This window comes from Gallus gallus, chromosome 2, assembly GCF_016699485.2.
Source record: "Gallus gallus isolate bGalGal1 chromosome 2, bGalGal1.mat.broiler.GRCg7b, whole genome shotgun sequence".
Classification (NCBI taxonomy): Eukaryota; Metazoa; Chordata; class Aves; order Galliformes; family Phasianidae; genus Gallus; species Gallus gallus.
The window spans coordinates 42,658,314-42,674,538 of NC_052533.1; the positions used below are offsets into that span (position 1 = coordinate 42,658,314).

General features: G+C 42.0%; 1 protein-coding gene across 11 annotated transcripts in view; it reads left to right on the plus strand.

Moving 5' to 3' along the window:
• The first annotated feature begins 1,389 nt into the window (after positions 1 to 1,389).
• FYCO1 (FYVE and coiled-coil domain autophagy adaptor 1) overlaps positions 1,390 to 16,225 on the plus strand; it is a 35,424-nt gene continuing 20,588 nt past the window's right edge. For 4 of the 11 annotated variants that reach the window (XM_015281578.4, XM_046925975.1, NM_001398361.1 and 1 more), the window contains exons 1-7: positions 1,390 to 1,421; positions 9,788 to 9,972; positions 11,498 to 11,604; positions 12,691 to 12,816; positions 14,278 to 14,384; positions 15,257 to 15,400; positions 15,878 to 15,971. In XM_015281578.4, the coding sequence (XP_015137064.2) occupies positions 9,918 to 9,972; positions 11,498 to 11,604; positions 12,691 to 12,816; positions 14,278 to 14,384; positions 15,257 to 15,400; positions 15,878 to 15,971 (633 nt within the window). In that variant the 5' untranslated portion in view covers positions 1,390 to 1,421; positions 9,788 to 9,917. Of the gene's footprint in view, positions 2,248 to 4,221; positions 4,405 to 9,558; positions 9,973 to 11,497; positions 11,605 to 12,690; positions 12,817 to 14,277; positions 14,385 to 15,256; positions 15,401 to 15,877; positions 15,972 to 16,225 lie in introns of those variants that run through there. The other 7 variants (XM_015281580.4, XM_046925985.1, XM_015281579.4 and 4 more) reach the window with 6 other exon arrangements.

Below are 16,225 nucleotides of genomic sequence, written 5' to 3' on the forward strand. Positions count from 1 at the left end.
GAAAAGCATGCCAATAGAAGTCAGCCTAAAGGTTGGTCAAAACAATGTAAGCCATTTTATGAGTCATGTGCCCAAAACACGTGTAGCCCTACAACCTGCACTTCTGAGGACATTAAAATGCTTCCCAGATACACAAAATCATACTTCTGGTGAAGGCTATTAAACAAAACTTTAAGGAACACTTCATCATCCTTATTTTGAAGATGAGAAAAATGCAGATGATGGAGATGTGTCGGTGACTACACACCATGTGTATTACCTTGGAGTCTTGAGAATAGGATGCTTTGATCTTATGACTGCCAAAGCTGACATTTATGACATCAATATAGTCACAAGCATTGCAGCTTGTGAATTGATGACAAACTGCTTGGTCACAAGTTTTATTTGAAACTGTTTATTTAACAAGGCAACAACGATGAAAAAAACCAAATGAACTCAGTTTTCCAGTACAACTTAAATACAGAAATGTAGTCAACTTCAGACACTGAAAGAAATGTTTTTTCAGAGAGTAGTATGTGTGATAGAAAGAGTGGAAGTAGCTTCTTTGTGAAAAGACATGCCGGGAGGTGTGGGAGCCACTAACACACATTAGCAAGTAATCTTATGTTCCAGTTTCACACCAGCTTTCCCCCCATCTCTTAGAAATTAGGAGAAATCTCCAAAAGAGCAGTGAGGCAGTGGCACAGCTGCCCAGGGAGGTGGTGCAGTCACCGTCCCTGGAGGTGTCAAAGAACCGTGTGGATGTGGCACTGAGGGACGTGGGCATGGTGGGGGTGGGCTGGCAGTTGAACTAGGTGATCTTAGAGGGCTTTCCCAGCCTACATGGTTCTGTGATTCTATGAGTCTATTCTATGATTGCCATACATGGTCTTCATCAATCCCTATTGATCCCTACTGCTGTCTTGCAGCTGTGGGAAGTGTTTTCCTTTCATCAACAGGAACAGAAAGAGGAAATGTGCCATGTACCAGCTTAATTGAGCACAGCTCTCAAAGTCACTTCAGTTGTGTGTGCCAAGAACTTGATGAAGTGATGCATAAGCAAAACGAAACAAACAAAAAAGTTACAGTGAGCTGTACAAGAAGTGATAGTGGGCACTCTAAGAACAAATTATACTTCCTGGCGGGCGACGTGGAGCAAGATTGCTAGCAGGGTACAAGAACCAAATCTCTAAAACCACCCCAACCCCTCAGCTCGATGGGACAGCAACGATTTTATTCCCGCAAACACTTCTTCCTCCCCTTTATTTTCACGCCGTCGCCTCCCCCAGGCCGCCTCCCGGCCCGGCCCGGCCCGGCCCGGCCCGTCCTCCCGCCGGGGAGGCACCGCAGCGGCCTCACGGGAGCTGTAGGCGGCGGCGGGCGGACAGCGGCACCGGAGCGTCCCGCAGCGCCCTCCCCGCGACATGGCGGCCGCCGCGCAGGTACCGGCGGGACAGTCCCGCCCGAGGGAGCGCTGAGGGCGGCGGGGCCGGTGGGGGAGAGGTGGCGGCTGCGGGGAGGGGGAAGGAAGTTCGGCGGCTCCCACTTGTTGCCGCTGCAGCCCGGCTTCGGGGGGAGGAGCCGCGGGGACGGGGTATCAGCGCTGCGGGTCCCCGGGGCGGAGAGAGCGCGGGGCAGCTGGGCCCACCGCTGCTGGGGCGGCCCGGTCTGGGCGGGGGCTGCGGCCTGGCCCGGCTGCCCGGGGTGCCGTCGCTGCACCCCCTGAGCCGTGATTTTGTTCCAGCGTAAACACCTCTGTCTTTTCGCCCCTAAATGCCACCCCCAGGCAGGCCCTGCCGTTCCCCTGGACGGGCACTGCTGCTCCCGGAGGAGCAGAGTCACGGGGCCGGGCTAGAAACCAAACACCGGCCTGCGCGGTGCCTCACCGGGTGCGCACTGCTGACACACAAATATTTGCCTCGGCCCTAATCCCGTTTGCCCTTGTGTCGGCAAATCTCTGTCGGATGACAGGGAGAGTTTTGCTGGACCGGTCTGTCTCCAGACCAGGTGCCAGCATCGCAGCCAGCCCTCCTCCCGGTACGTTGTGCAACACGCAGCAAGGAGAATAAGCTTGGCTTTGGCGAAATGCGTGACTGCCTTCCTAAGAGTTCCAGCAGTGGTGAGTCAGTGCGCGGAGAGGCTGTGCAGTTTGCAGGCTGCTGGGCACGCTGCTGCCCCAGCCGACGGTTGAGGAACGTGGGGCCCTGCGTGTTTGCTGTGTGGGTTGTCATCCCGGCGAGCCACCGGCTGGTTTTTGCCAGCACAAAGGTTTGTTTGGCGTATGGAGTTGGTCGGCTGTAGCTGCCACGCTCCCTGCTCGGCCTCTCCCTGCACACCGAGTCACTTCCCGAGTGTAAACAGAGGAGAAAGGGCAGCAGGCTTTCTGCCTTTACATTCTAAAAAGTGAAAGTGGCTCTTTGGTTTTATTCAGCCCTGATGGAGACAGACTGCGGTTAAACATCCCCGGTTGAGCATGGACTCGTTCTTGTCAGTAACATGGCAACGAGTCTTCTGTTGGTATTTTTCTTGTTTTCAGTTCTGGTGTTATGTAGCAGGAGTGCAGCAAGAAAACACGTCGTCTTCCAACAACAGTGCATGTTGTACATTCCAGATGTTGTGTGAAAGGCATTAGTTTCTTCACGTCTTCTAAGGGTCCTCATGGGCGTGCTTAAATTTAGAAGATGTTCCAGATGTTCCCAACCGTGTTTACAAACATTAGAAGACAGACTGCACTGCTGTTCAAAAGTTGTATCTACGTTACCTATGGTGGAAAACATATGCAAGCTGGTTTTCCTTTTTTTTTTTCCTGTCCTACTACATATATTCAGCAGTGTTTTGTGTGAACATAGTTTCACTGCTTCTTGTGAAGGGCCAGTTAGCTCGTTATGGAAGCCTGATTTTCTTTTACACAGGAGCCTTTTTTGTACAGCACCTGACAATGATGAAAGGGTGTATTATATTTGCAGTCCCTCTCTCTGCTGTCAGACCATTACATAAAAGGAATGGGAATTTGTCCTCATGCCCTGAAAGCCGGGCTCTGCTAAGACTTGGTCGGGGAGGGAAAACTATTTTTTACAAACTCCTTTAAAGAGTGTTTGTAAAATTACAGAAGTTATCAAATTGGACCAAAGGAAAAGCAGTGCTGGAAATTATTTTTAGCTTGGATTGTTATTTCTTTTGCTTTGGAAATTATAGTTACCCCTTCGTGGAACGAACACTGAGCCCTCTGTTATTTTTTAGGTATTGTTTAGATTATTGAACCGGAGTGAATTGTAAGAACCCTAAGTGGTTTTATTATTACATGTTATTGTTTTTGTATCTTTACGTACCATGTTTATATTTGTTTGGTTTTGCCAGTGCAAATATTTATTTTTTTTTTAGCAGTTTGAATCTATTCTGTTTTCTTTCAATGTTTTTCTATAGCAATTCCAGTTTCTCTGGAGAGTGGTGGTTGCTTGTGTCCAGCAGTGCCATACTAGTAGTACTTCGAAGTTTGTTGTTCAGATATGTTCAGAAGGCTTCACATTTTGTAACACTTACAGAAGGAATGGAAAATGACATGTACACGTTCTCAGCCTCATAATGCATGGAAACCCTGTGAAACCTGCGCTGCACCTTAACTGTTACACCCTCTTGTTAATTTGGTATTTTTGTCTATCACAGTGTTCTGTAGTTGCTGATGGTATAGTGACCTAAGCAGAGATGTTTGTTAACCTGTATGTGTGTCCACCATGACATTTAATTTACTGCTGGGAAGGAGAATTGGCACACGAAAGGTCTCTCTACTGCTGCAAGCCAGCATAGATTTTGAAAGTGAACAGGTTGGATCAGGCTCTTCTTGAATAACATGGCATCTGTGGGCTTGGCATCTGTGAGCCTGCCTGTTCCCAGCAGGTGAGGGGGTTGCAGTATTCTATAGACTTCTCTTCCAAACACTTCCTAAATCTTTGGGCTTCATAACTGCAGTTCCTCCTTCTCCCCCAGAATGGTGACCACCACTGGGAAACTCTGGAAAAAATGGGGAGAGAGGAAATGCTCAGTGCTTCCTGCTGCAGAGGAAAGACACCAGGAATCTTTGCTATTGGCCCAAGGGTAGCATGATTCACCCAGCAACCAGTCAGCCTCAGTTGTCTTAGCCTGGTTTTTGCTTGATGTGCTTGCCTCCTGTTTGATCTGCATTTGTGTGACCAAAACCTGTAATTCTTAGCACTGCTTGTTGCTCATTCTCTGGGAACTACATAGGTGAGGAGTTGCCTTAGGGAGCTACCACTCCTGTTGGCTGGATGGAGGACGGGTGGAGTGCTACTGTGGACTGTTCTCAACACCCAGCTGCCACGCTTCCCAGAGCTATTAGTTGGAGGCAGCCTTTTTAAGCGCGTCTGAAATCTCTGCTTGGAGGCACGGCGTGGAGCAGTAGATACTGAGGTAAAAAATCCTGCTGAGCCGAGCCCCCGTTCGAATGGAGGCAGTTCAGAGTTGTGGTGTGGTTGTTGCTGCTTTTAACACTCCTTAAGTCTAAGAGGTGCCTGAGACATGTTGGTCAGGCCAGGCTTGCTGAGGATGTTAATATGGTGTCCGTTTCTCAGGGACCAACTTTGGTGACCTTTTGGAAGGCTCCAGGCTCGTATAGTGGGCAAGTTGAGCATCATGAATCACTAGCACTCCTCTGCAACTGGAAGTCCTCTACTCTGTCTAATTCTACAGGTGTCTTTGTGATGCTCCCCAGAGTAGTATCTGAGCATATGGTGCCTGGCTTGAGGAATGTGTAAGAGAGATCTCAGTAGTTGGGTGAGTTATGGGGAGGAAGAGTGGCTTGGAAGAATGAGACTGCAAAGGGGAAAAAGTCTTTTCACTTCTGAATGGTACTTGTCTTTTCAGCTCACCAGTTGAGGTGGGAGGGATGCATTTCTCCATGAAATAGGTTTGGAGCAGCTGAGGAGAAGCCAGTCTCTGGGAGATATATGGTATGGTTAATTTAGGGGTGCTCATAAACGTGGCATAGCTTTCCTGACATGGGATGAGATGTGGCGTGCCTTAGGGAGAAAGGACAGATGGGTTTGTTGAGAGCGATACTAGTACAATTCCTGTTATCAGAGGAGCACTCTTCTCTTTATGAACTGACTGCTTCCTCAAAAAAAACAGTTTCTCTCGTCATGAAACAAGATTGTCTTTGTCAGATAAACACAAGCACATCCTTGTTTTGTAGCTGCTGAAAGCAGTCATTTGGGTTCACACTGTTCAACAGTTACCAGTGTGAGGAGTATCAGAGGCAATACACTGTAGTCTCCACACTAGGAAACTGTGTCTCTGGCCTAACACATCTGTCCTGTTTGTCTCTTTGGTGTGATGTTTTAGACAGGCTTACATTAAGCCTTAGAGGCCCGAATTGGTAGGTGCAGTGTTAAAAGAAGTTGCTAGGGTTGCTAGCTTTCCCTACTAATGGTTAAAATTTACTGTCTTTCAAATACAAGGAGTAAAATAGAGAATGCGGGCCCGTTGTCCATAGCATGGTGAAGTTTGCACAGAGATCATGCATAACTTCATTGGTGGCTGTCCTGACAGATAGGATTGCAAACAGTATTTTAGGAATGCCATTAATTTGAGTTGTAAACTGAAAATATCTGTGGAGTGCAACGGCCTACCTACAATTGGGCTTTAATGTAAGGAGCCCTGTCTATAAACGTGCTACTTTTCAACAATGCATTTGCAAAATATGAGTGTTTTTGTGCGTTTCACCTAATCACTCCTTTCTGCTATGCTTTGATACTCTGTGACTTTTTTTTCTGGATGTGCATTTCCTCCAAGATTTATGTTACTACTGTATGTTTATATGCCTGAACACTTCAAAACAGGATTTTCATGCATGGTGGCAGTGGGAAGATGAGAAGGGAATCCAGCATAGGTTTGCAGTGCATTCTCCCGCAACCTTCTTGTAGTACTAGAAGAGGTGAAAAAAAGTGTATTGTCAAACAACTGTACTTTTCTAAATGAAACGTGAAGGTTTGTTGATGTAGAAAATGAATGTAGAAAATGATGTAGAAAATGTTGATGTAGAAAATGTTGATGTAGAAAATGATGTAGAAAATGATTCACTTAGAAAGAAAATTTCGCTTCTCAGAACAGAACCTAACTTCAAAACTCAGAAACCTTGGCTGACCTTCAGGCTTTGCCTGCCTTTTGCTTTTAGTCATCCAATCCAATGTGCCTTTTTAGCAGCCACGTGTCTTTGTGTGGTACTGAAGCACAAAGGGTTGAGCTGCCCGGCTGAGTTGCATTTATGTGTGCTTGAGAGCAGAGTCATGCTGTCTGTCTTGTAGTTCACCTCAGACTCTTTGCTGTAAACAGTTCTTCAGCGTGGTGGATGTGCAGATGTCTGTATAGTACCGAATGAGAAAAGCTAACAGCACAGCTACAGTGAAATCCACTGGGACTGTATTTCTTGCAACATCAAAATAATTTTTCCAGGCAATTACTGGAATGAAATTACTAAACTAAATCAGTAGTATTGCTGTCCTGAGAGGTAGGCTTTCTTTTCCCAGTTCTTCCCCCTGTCTTTGTGATATTTCTGTACAGTGTTCCTGAATCTGTGTATCTCATAGCCGTTGCATGTAGTGTGTTTTCCTGTTATATTCCAGAAGCATTGGAATACATTCCCACAATCATTGGTCAGTATCTGCTTTTCTGGGACAAATCATGCACACATTACACAAGGGAATGACACAGTTAAAATTAACGTGACTCATGGACATAGGATTTGGCTCAGGGTCAGCACTTTCCTGTTTTGTTTCATACAGTACTTCTGAGTAACAGGTATAGAATTGCAAACACCAAATAACTGAAGATCTTGTGATCTCTGTAAGGGCCATTTCTGTAAGGGAAATGTGATGAAGGGCCCTTGTTTGGAATGGCTAGATCAGAATAATTAGTTAGCATAAAACATTTCCCTGAGCAGTTGGAAGTAGTGGAGCTTGGTTTCTAGTGAATTTGGCTCGCAGATTAGATTTACTTTTAAGATGGATTACCCTAGGACTGCCATGTTAGTTCTGCTCTTGGTGTACGCTGAAAATACACTCAACTGAGGTGGGGATTCTCTGATGTCAGGCTGTAACCGAAGTAACAGGCAGCCCCTTAGCCAGGAGAGAGAAACTGCTCACTCAGTTCCTCCCAGCCTCTTGGTTTGAGTGCACATGGAGGAGAGTAATATTTGGAAGACTCCTCTCTTCTGTCAAGGGTGAATAAAAGTGACCAGTGTATTAAAAAAAAATGTAGCTGCTGAAGATGTAGACATGCCCACAGTAATACTAGGAGAGATTTGATGAAATCAGAGTAATAGTAGGTCACACTAGCTACACCACTAAGCAATTTAATTATGGTCATTAAGTTTTGCTTGTGGCTTCTTCTGTGTATCTCTCCCCTTCAGGTAAATCTTTTCCTGTGAGTGGGCTGTTTCCTTTCTGCTTCTTTCCTTAATCTCCAAGACATCCTCCTCTGCAAAGAAGATTGTTACCCCCACACAGATACTTAAGCCCACAGGAGACAGAATAACCATCTTCAGACATCAGCAGGCACAGCCCAGGGGACCAGTGGCATGCTTTCTCTTCCCTTCTCTGCCATACTCTGTGTCTGCTCCACGGTGCAGTTCCTCTGAGTCCTCAACAGCCCTTCACTGTTCTGCAAGTTCATGCCCTTGGCCTTAGTTGAATGCTGTTGTGTAAGAGGTTGTGATACATCACCTAAAAAGCTTTTGACCCAAAGCAGGTCACTTGTGCCTCACACATATATTATGCTGGTCTGACGTGGCAGATAATTACTGACATACAAAAATAGAATAGGAAATGCTTAGTCCTCTGGGATTATGACCACAGGGTTACGCCCTAAATAATTCTGGGCAAAATGTTCTGTGATCAGAAAGGACTAGACCAGGTATTTACTGATGCTCTTCCTATTTTGAAGCCTCAGGAAACAAGTTAAGGTACTTTGTCAGCTTTCCTTGCTGATGGGAGGTGAGAGCTCTGCACCCTTCTGTGAGATGTGTTGTGTTTTCTAAGCACATCCCTGGAAGGGCCATGGGTAGGAGGTGCACCTTTCTCCCTGTTTAGCAGAGAAGAAGGCAGTTAGAAAAGTGTTGGCATGTTTGCCTTGTGCAGTATCCCAGGCTGAAAAACGCCCTCACGAAGGATAAGCCAGATCTTGGCCCTTGCTATTTTCTCCCATTGTGTGATGGAGAGCATTCGGTTTAGCCATACCGTTTGGTTTACCATCACCCACGTTGCAGTTTTTTCTTCTTACTTAGGCTCCTTTCTGTAACAGTTGTCAGACTGGACAGATATGGATGATACTGGAAGAGGAAATGTTCATTCACTGGATTTATTGTTATTGCCCTTTTTCATTGCTGTCTAATCTCAGCAAGTTGCCAGGAAGTGGCATACTTTACATGATCTCTGAGTAGAGTCAAGATAGTAATATTGTGTATATGATATTATTGATTTAAGATAGAAAGATTGTTTTTCGTATCCTGTTTAGTTTGCATGTGGAAAAGCATAGTATTTTGAAGGTTTCTGCCTTCTGTCAAGGTTGGCTTTAAGGTTTGCTTTGAGCCACCTCTACCTTGTATCAAAAAGAAAATACAGAGTCACATCCATTTTCAAACAGTGTTATGTAGCATAGAATGGTGTTTCTTTTGATCCATTCAGCCACCTGCTTGAGCACTGCCAATGTAGTTAATTTGGAAGTGAAAGAAAGAGATGAGAAAGGAAGTAGGATCATTTGATGTAATCACATTTGTATTTCAAAAGCTTGTCAGATTTTAATTGCAATTTAATTTCATTATAGTTCAGTTTGAGTGCTAATAAAAGCACAGAAGTTTAACTGCAATTTTTCTAAAGGTTCAGTACTTCTGATGTTGTGCTTCCTTGAAAATTTGGCAGTACTATTGCAGGTAGGATTCTGAACAACTTACGAAGACATGGTACTTGGTAAGATCCCTACAGGTGGCTTTTGGGAATGATTGTTCCCATGAGTGTTTGAAAAGTTGGGTAACCAAGCATGGTTGTTTTACTAAAGTGCTTGACGCTTTTACTTGATTTTTAATTCGTTTATTTTAAGTAATGAAATTTCTCTACAAATGCTAGGTGTAACTTACTCATCATTGTTTTCAACAAGGGAAGTGGATGTCCTAATGCATAAGGTATATTTATCCAGCCAGGGATGCTGTAGCAGAGCTTAAAATAAAGTGGTATCCTCTTACGCATGTCGGGAACAGTGGGTTCTGAGGCGGGGATGAGAGTTGTTTCTCCTTCTAAAACCAGTCCCAAGTAGTAGCCCTTATTAGTAAAAAAAACATCCTTCAATGCCAGAAGATCATGATGTGTCATTGTTCGGACGCCTTGATCTGTGCCTGCTCTGCATCTTCAGAGGTTCCCTGTGATGGCAGTGGTGTTGTGTCTTGTCATTCTGCAGGCTGTAGGGAAGAAGGTCAGGCAGAGGATTTTCGCAGGGAAAGTCCCGTGTCATCAGAACCTTCCTCTGGGTCACGAGATCAGTTGTGTGAAATGCCAGCCTGATCTGAGCTGTAAGACTAACTGTGTTGTAACTCCAACGAGAGAAAACTGCTCTCTGAGGTTTGCTCAGTAGTTTTGAAAGGTGGAAACAGAAATAACTGAAAAGGAAAGTGAAATCTAGAAAAAAATATAGTTGTTGTTCCTGGAAAAGAGTTGACACTCTGAGAATTCATTCCTAAATGGGATTTAAATTCCAGAGCATCTCTGTTCTGCTCATTTGAGGTGATGAAGTCTTGCATTTTTTACAGAATTGCAGGTGTCACAGAGAAGAATAATCGTCATCAGCCCAATGATCATCAAGAATATGAACTCTGCTGTTGTTATCTAGATGGAAGAAAAGATTAACAGCCCAGAAGGGGAGCCCCTTTGGTTTTCAAGATGGAGGCAGCTCCTGGTGAAAGCCAACTGCAGCGAATTATCAGGGACTTGCAAGGTATACTGACATGCTGAAACATCCTCTGTGTTTTAGGTAACAGAGCAGCTGTGTTTCTGATAGTATAGTGCTTCTGTGCAGCAGTTGTAATAAAATAGTCCTGGTATGCTAAGTGCTCATTACAGATGTGACTGATATATTGTGAGAGAGGTGCTGTACCTGTTTCAAAATCCTAAATTCTGAAATCTTGCCTGTTTAAATATACAAGATTATAAATAAGCCTTACAATTACAAAAAAAAAAAAAGTTTGCAGAGTGAAATTAAAATTATTCTGTTATGTGGTGTGAACTAGAACATGTTTGCATGAGTAGAGCTAAGTTATAAGACTTTGTGTGAGAATGAAAAGGAGGCCTGATTTTTATGCCATCCCTTGATGAAAAGCTGATGTTGAGTAGCTCCTCATATGTGAAGGCTAAAAAACAAGAAGGGCAGTGCAAAGTGGGAATGGACACCCAGAGGGAGAGTACTAGACAGCTGGATCTGCTCCACGTAGATAGAGCTACGTGCTTTCTGTGCATCCGCCTTGTCCTCCACTAGCAGTAGACAACCTCATTTTTCTACAGCTCTACTATAGGCAAAATTGGCAGCAGATCCATAACCATTTTTCTGCTCTGTCTCTGCCCCAGTCAGCTGCCTATACCAACATCTGAGTATTTTTCCTTTTCATATTTATTAAAAGTAAGGTATAATGTACACCAAAGCTGGGAATTGAGATCTTCCTGTAGCATAAAAACGAGATCTAAGTGCTTGCTAACAACAATAAATTTTAATTTGCAAAGTGGATCTAATGGGGCTGGGTGCTAAGGCTCAGTCAGGCATCCAAAAGGAGTACAAAGTCATGTGGACAGCACGTTCAAAATCAGTAATTTCTGGTGCTGAGAAGTGCACCCTTTGGAGGATAGTGCATCCAAGGACATGGCAATTTGCTTTGACTTGAGATTTCCTCACCCTCCCATGGGAGTAGGTTTTAGGTGAGAGGAGTTGCTGTATGCTTATTTTTATGTACATTCTTTTCCCATTTGTGTTTTGTAAGCAGCACAAGCTGAACCTTCCTGAATATTGCATGGAGAAGATAAATGTGCTGACTGAACAACTGTTCTCGTTTTACTGATCCCCTTTAGCAGATTACATGCTTTGTTGTTTCTAATCAGAATTCTGTTTGTCATGTGGCAATAGCAGAACCTTAATGCGCACATGAAAATGTATTTGTTTCTTGTGCTGAACAACCAGTTAGCAGTTATCTGATACCACTTCTTTGGTAAGTGTAAGGAAGAGGTTTTGCTCTTTTTAAGAAATAGTAAGTCAGTATGCCAGACTGACATAACTTGAGCTCTAGTTTTTGTTATAGGCAGTATTAAATTGCAAGCACATCAGCAAGCTTTTTGCACTGTGATTAAGACATCTGAGCTGAAACTAAATAAACGTGCATGATATCCAGGCAGAAAACCTATTTAGTTACTTGCTTATGAATTCACTGTTATATCTTTCTTACATTAGTTAGTCATTTTGGTGTCTTGTTTTAAAGATGCTGTGGCTGAATTAAGTAAAGAATTTAAAGAAGGAGGAGAACCAATCACAGATGACAGTGTCAACTTGCAAAAATTCTCCTACAAGCTTGAATATCTTCTACAGGTAAAAAGTGATATGTGTCATTTATAATCGACCATCAAGGCGAGGCCTTATTTTCTGTTATTGCCTCTTGAATACTTAGGATATAACTGAAATAATTGTAAGTTTCCATTTGAGTCTTTTTTTTTCAGTAAGTGGACTGATATGCTAGCAGCCTTTTGTACATGTTTCGAGTGAGAGCAAATAATTGTAATCAAAAGGCAATGCTGATAGACTGATTGAAGAATATAAGGCATTTTTCTATTGATCTGAAAGATTTGAGCTTGGTTTTGAAGATGTACGATTCTAAATTATCGTGAAAAAAATTGTAGTAATGACATCTTGACAACATATTAATGCAAAATAAATAGTAGTAGACAGCCAATAATGCAAATATAGTGTCATGAGTAACTTACAGGAAATTCATTTTTATTGTACGAAAAACTTAATGCAAAAGGCTGATTTTTAATCTGAAATGCTGCTTATGGGCTAAAATTTCAGTGAGAGGGGACATTGCTGGGCAAAGTGAAATTAAGTTTGCATTGTCTGTGTACACATACGCTGTAATCATGCCACTGACAGAAACACAGACATGCTCATCTAGCCTTGATCTAGGCAAGGTAGTTCTAATTGGGTTGAGAGGCTTCAGCAGATGCTGAAGAAATCCTTTGGGATTCGAATGCACCAAGCTATAGTCTGTACCCTCACCACATCACTGCTCTGAGTGTGATTTCACAGCTTGTTGTGGTAGGTGCATGTGTGGTATTGCCACACTTGATTGCAGGGCTATCAGCAACCAACTGTCAATTCCTTGCCCTTGAATACCTCCTAGAACTGCTGCTAAACTGTATTTGAACAATTTTTAATGAACATTTGTATCTTAATCTTAATCAAGAACTTTACTGTCCCTGTCTGTAAAGCATGTTTAGTAACCACTGGATTATATCAGTGCGGTACAGTGTTACTGTACTTTGTGAATACGTTGTCTAAAACTTAGGAGGAGTTCTGAACATAGGTGTTAGTTAGAAAAGAGTGGAATTCCACAGTATATATATGTAAGTATATTTATGTTTAAGTTTTGCTCATTGCTTTTTGTTTTCCTTGATTAAGTTTGACCAGAAAGAAAAAAGCACATTGCTGGGGAACAGAAAAGACTACTGGGATTATTTCTGTGACTGTCTGGCAAAAGTCAAAGGTGCTAATGATGGAATTCGATTTGTTAAGTCTATTACAGAAGTAAGTATATCAGTTATTTGTTAAGTCTATTACAGAAGTAAGTATATCAGTTAATCATCACAATACATGCTTCATGTTTCGGTGTATCTTTTCAGAAAGCAGAGCAACCAAAATAAAATATACTGCTTTTAACATAGAACAAAATACTTGCACTTTTTTTTTTTTAAGTTCTCAGGTAAAGTATAAAAATGCAAGGTTACATCTTATTGGTAGAGTACCAAATTATGTAGAATTAGATAGTCTTTTACTTATTTTGAAGACCACTTACACAGATGAATAGTTCTATTTGTATCTGGTTGTGTCATGCCTTTTCATTAAGTAAGTATCATTTTCTCTAAAAATGAATGAAAAAATTCATTGAATTTTTGAATGAAAAAAAAATGAAAAGCCAAGGGTAGAGCCTGTATCTTCAGTACACTTTAAGAAAGGACTTAGTCTAATTGTAGGAGAGAAGAACTGCCATGTTTGAACTTTCTTAAGACTTTCTCAAATGGTCAGCAGAGTTAAAGAGGAATGACTGAGAGCAGAGTTTCATCTTCTGGCTCAGTTTTCTTCCTTTATGTCAAAAATCATGATATAATGTCTCAGGATGGTTGGCATTATTCCTTTGAGTAAGCTCACATGAACAAAATAAAAACCTTTATCTCATGGGTGAAACCGATCGAGGCCCATGGATCTGTGGGCATTGATTTTGCCTAAATGATCTTTGACCAGCTCCTTTTCAGTCTCCTCTTCTTCTCTGGTCATGTGCATTCATTGTAGTATTTCCATGGATAAAAAATAATTGCTGTTCAAATTGATAAACCAGTGGGAATAAGAAAAGAGTTCTTTCAGTGGCTTTTGCTGTTGGGGTTAATTTAGTTTTTGGGGTTTTTTAAGTCTTCTTAAGAGATTAACTAAATGCAGATGTTCTTGGTCTGACAAATTAGATCTTTTCAATTTAAGGGCTAAGTATTAAGAAAGGATTTTTGCATTTGGGAGGTTATTGTGTCCATGGAGATATACATCTTTGTTCTGTGACTAGACTGGCCCTAAGGCTCTTTCAGCTGTGGCCATACACACCTTAAATAACTTAATAAGTAATAACTTAATAGCTTAAGCAGTGATTTCCAGATTTGGTGGGCACACTCAGATTTTGCTTTATATCAGGAATTGCCCTTAGCATAGTCTATATTCATGTACTCGGTATATTAGAAGATTTTGTTGCTCTTGTGATGTTTTTATATTATAAAATGGACAACTGCTGACTACAGATATAAATTTGTCATTCAAAAAAGATTTGTTCCAGTGACAGTACTGGGAAAATGTATCTATCAGTGGCAATTCTTATTACTTCCTTTACAGCTAGTGGCTTGTTGTGTCTTTTTTTTGTGTATGTATGTATGTAGACTGTCTTCGTCATGCATCTACATGACCACAAACAATATTTAGATGTTTTTCTCTGTGGTTTCTCTCTTCCAGCTACGAACATCTCTTGGGAAAGGAAGAGCATTTCTGCGTTACTCCCTCGTTCATCAAAGGCTTGCAGATACCTTACAGCAGTGTTTTATGAACACCAAGGTGACCAGGTGAATAGAAAAGTACCTTGCTAACTAGTAACTGTTGCTCACTGTGAACAAGCAACATGACCCAGTAGGTACTGAGAGAAATTGAAACCTTTCCAAACGGTTGACTCACAGGACTGGTAATAGGATACAAAGGATAATAGGCCTTCTAGCCTCTATCACTGGCTCATACTCATCTTAGACTGGTAAATACTGAAAGTTGTTACAGCTGAATGCTTGTAAAGTGGGTGGTGTAGATGCATCTATATGTGGGCTTTGAAGGTGACATTTTTATAAGCATTGAAGATCCTTGACTGGATCTTCAGTACTGTATACCATAAGGGAGGATTAATTTGCTAGTGTTGCACAAAGCCTCAGGAAGCATTTGCACATATTCCTGGCTTGTCAGACAGGGGAACAGCTTGCTCCAGCCAGCAGACACCAAAGACAGCTTACAGTTAATTGGAAGGGACACTTGCAAGCCATTTAGAAAAAAGCCAACTCATTGCACAGTGTATTTAACTTTGCTTGCTGTTTTCTGTCCTTTATCCTTGACATATTAAGTATGTGCTTTATGTATTTAGTGTGTGATTATTCAGAGTATAGAAGGTATTTTGTCCTGTCAGTGTTTTGCCCAAGCACTAGAACAAAAAATGTTTTATTCAGATACTCCTTTAAGGATATTTCTGTGAACTCCATTCAGTCTGTTTGGTTTCATTCATGCCGAAGGGTTGCTTTCAGTTTATAGGTAAAGTATCATGCCACGTTTTTCTGGGAAAGAGTGAATAATGATGGTTTTGTTTTTTCTTTTTTTTTGCAAGTGAAACTGCTGCTGCTTTTTTATGCATGAATAGTACTTCTGTTTTTTTTTTTTTGTTTTTGTTTTTGTTTTCAAGTGACTGGTACTATGCACGAAGCCCATTTCTGAATCCCAAAATGAGTTCTGACATTGTGGGTCAACTCTATGAGCTCACTGATGTTCAGTTTGACTTGGCGTCACGAGGCTATGATTTAGATGCTGCTTGGCCAGCATTTGCCAGGTAAGATAAGAACACATTGCCACCTTCTGCTTTTAAATGTAGGAAAGATGTGTTAGAACAGGTATACACTTTCTCCATGTAATTAGTCAATGACCAAACTGGTCTTTTTTCCAGACCAGTGGAAAGTATAAAAACTTGCAGGTCTGACCCAGATCCGTGCCTATCAGTGGAAGTTTTCCAGGGCTGTATGCTGCCACCATCTGGTTGAGCATCCACCACACAGCATTACAATTTCAAAAAGTTGAGTTGCACTGATTTATGTGAATATGGGAAGCCACAGCTACCAACCTTGTAATCCCTTCTAGGTGCTTTTGACATCCCTGTTTTGTTTTCCATCAGCTTCAGTGTTTGTTATCCCAGACAACAGGCACAGTTGTTAGTGGTAACTATAACTAGATAAATCTTACAGCAGTAGAAAGACATGTATGTATGATGTCTTTAGTTCTCTTACATATTGTATCTCTGTATGATCAACAGGAGGACACTGTCCTCACTTGGATCTTCAGCATACTTATGGAAGCCCCCAAGTCGCAGTTCCAGCATGAGCAGCTTAGTGAGCAATTACTTGCAGGTAAGCAAAATACAACTAAATGTGTGGCAAAGGAAATCTTTAAATAATGGTATAATTCCAAAGAACTTGAAAGTTTTATGATAATTATGACTCATAATGGTAATCTACAGAAAGAGTACTTTAATTAAAAGCCAATTAAAATCACTCTGGTAGCTGATTCAACTGCATGCCAATCTTGTAGGGGAAAGAAATAGATATATTAAGTAGATATGATGAAGATAGGTATGTTTTCATTTATTATACGTGAAAACATG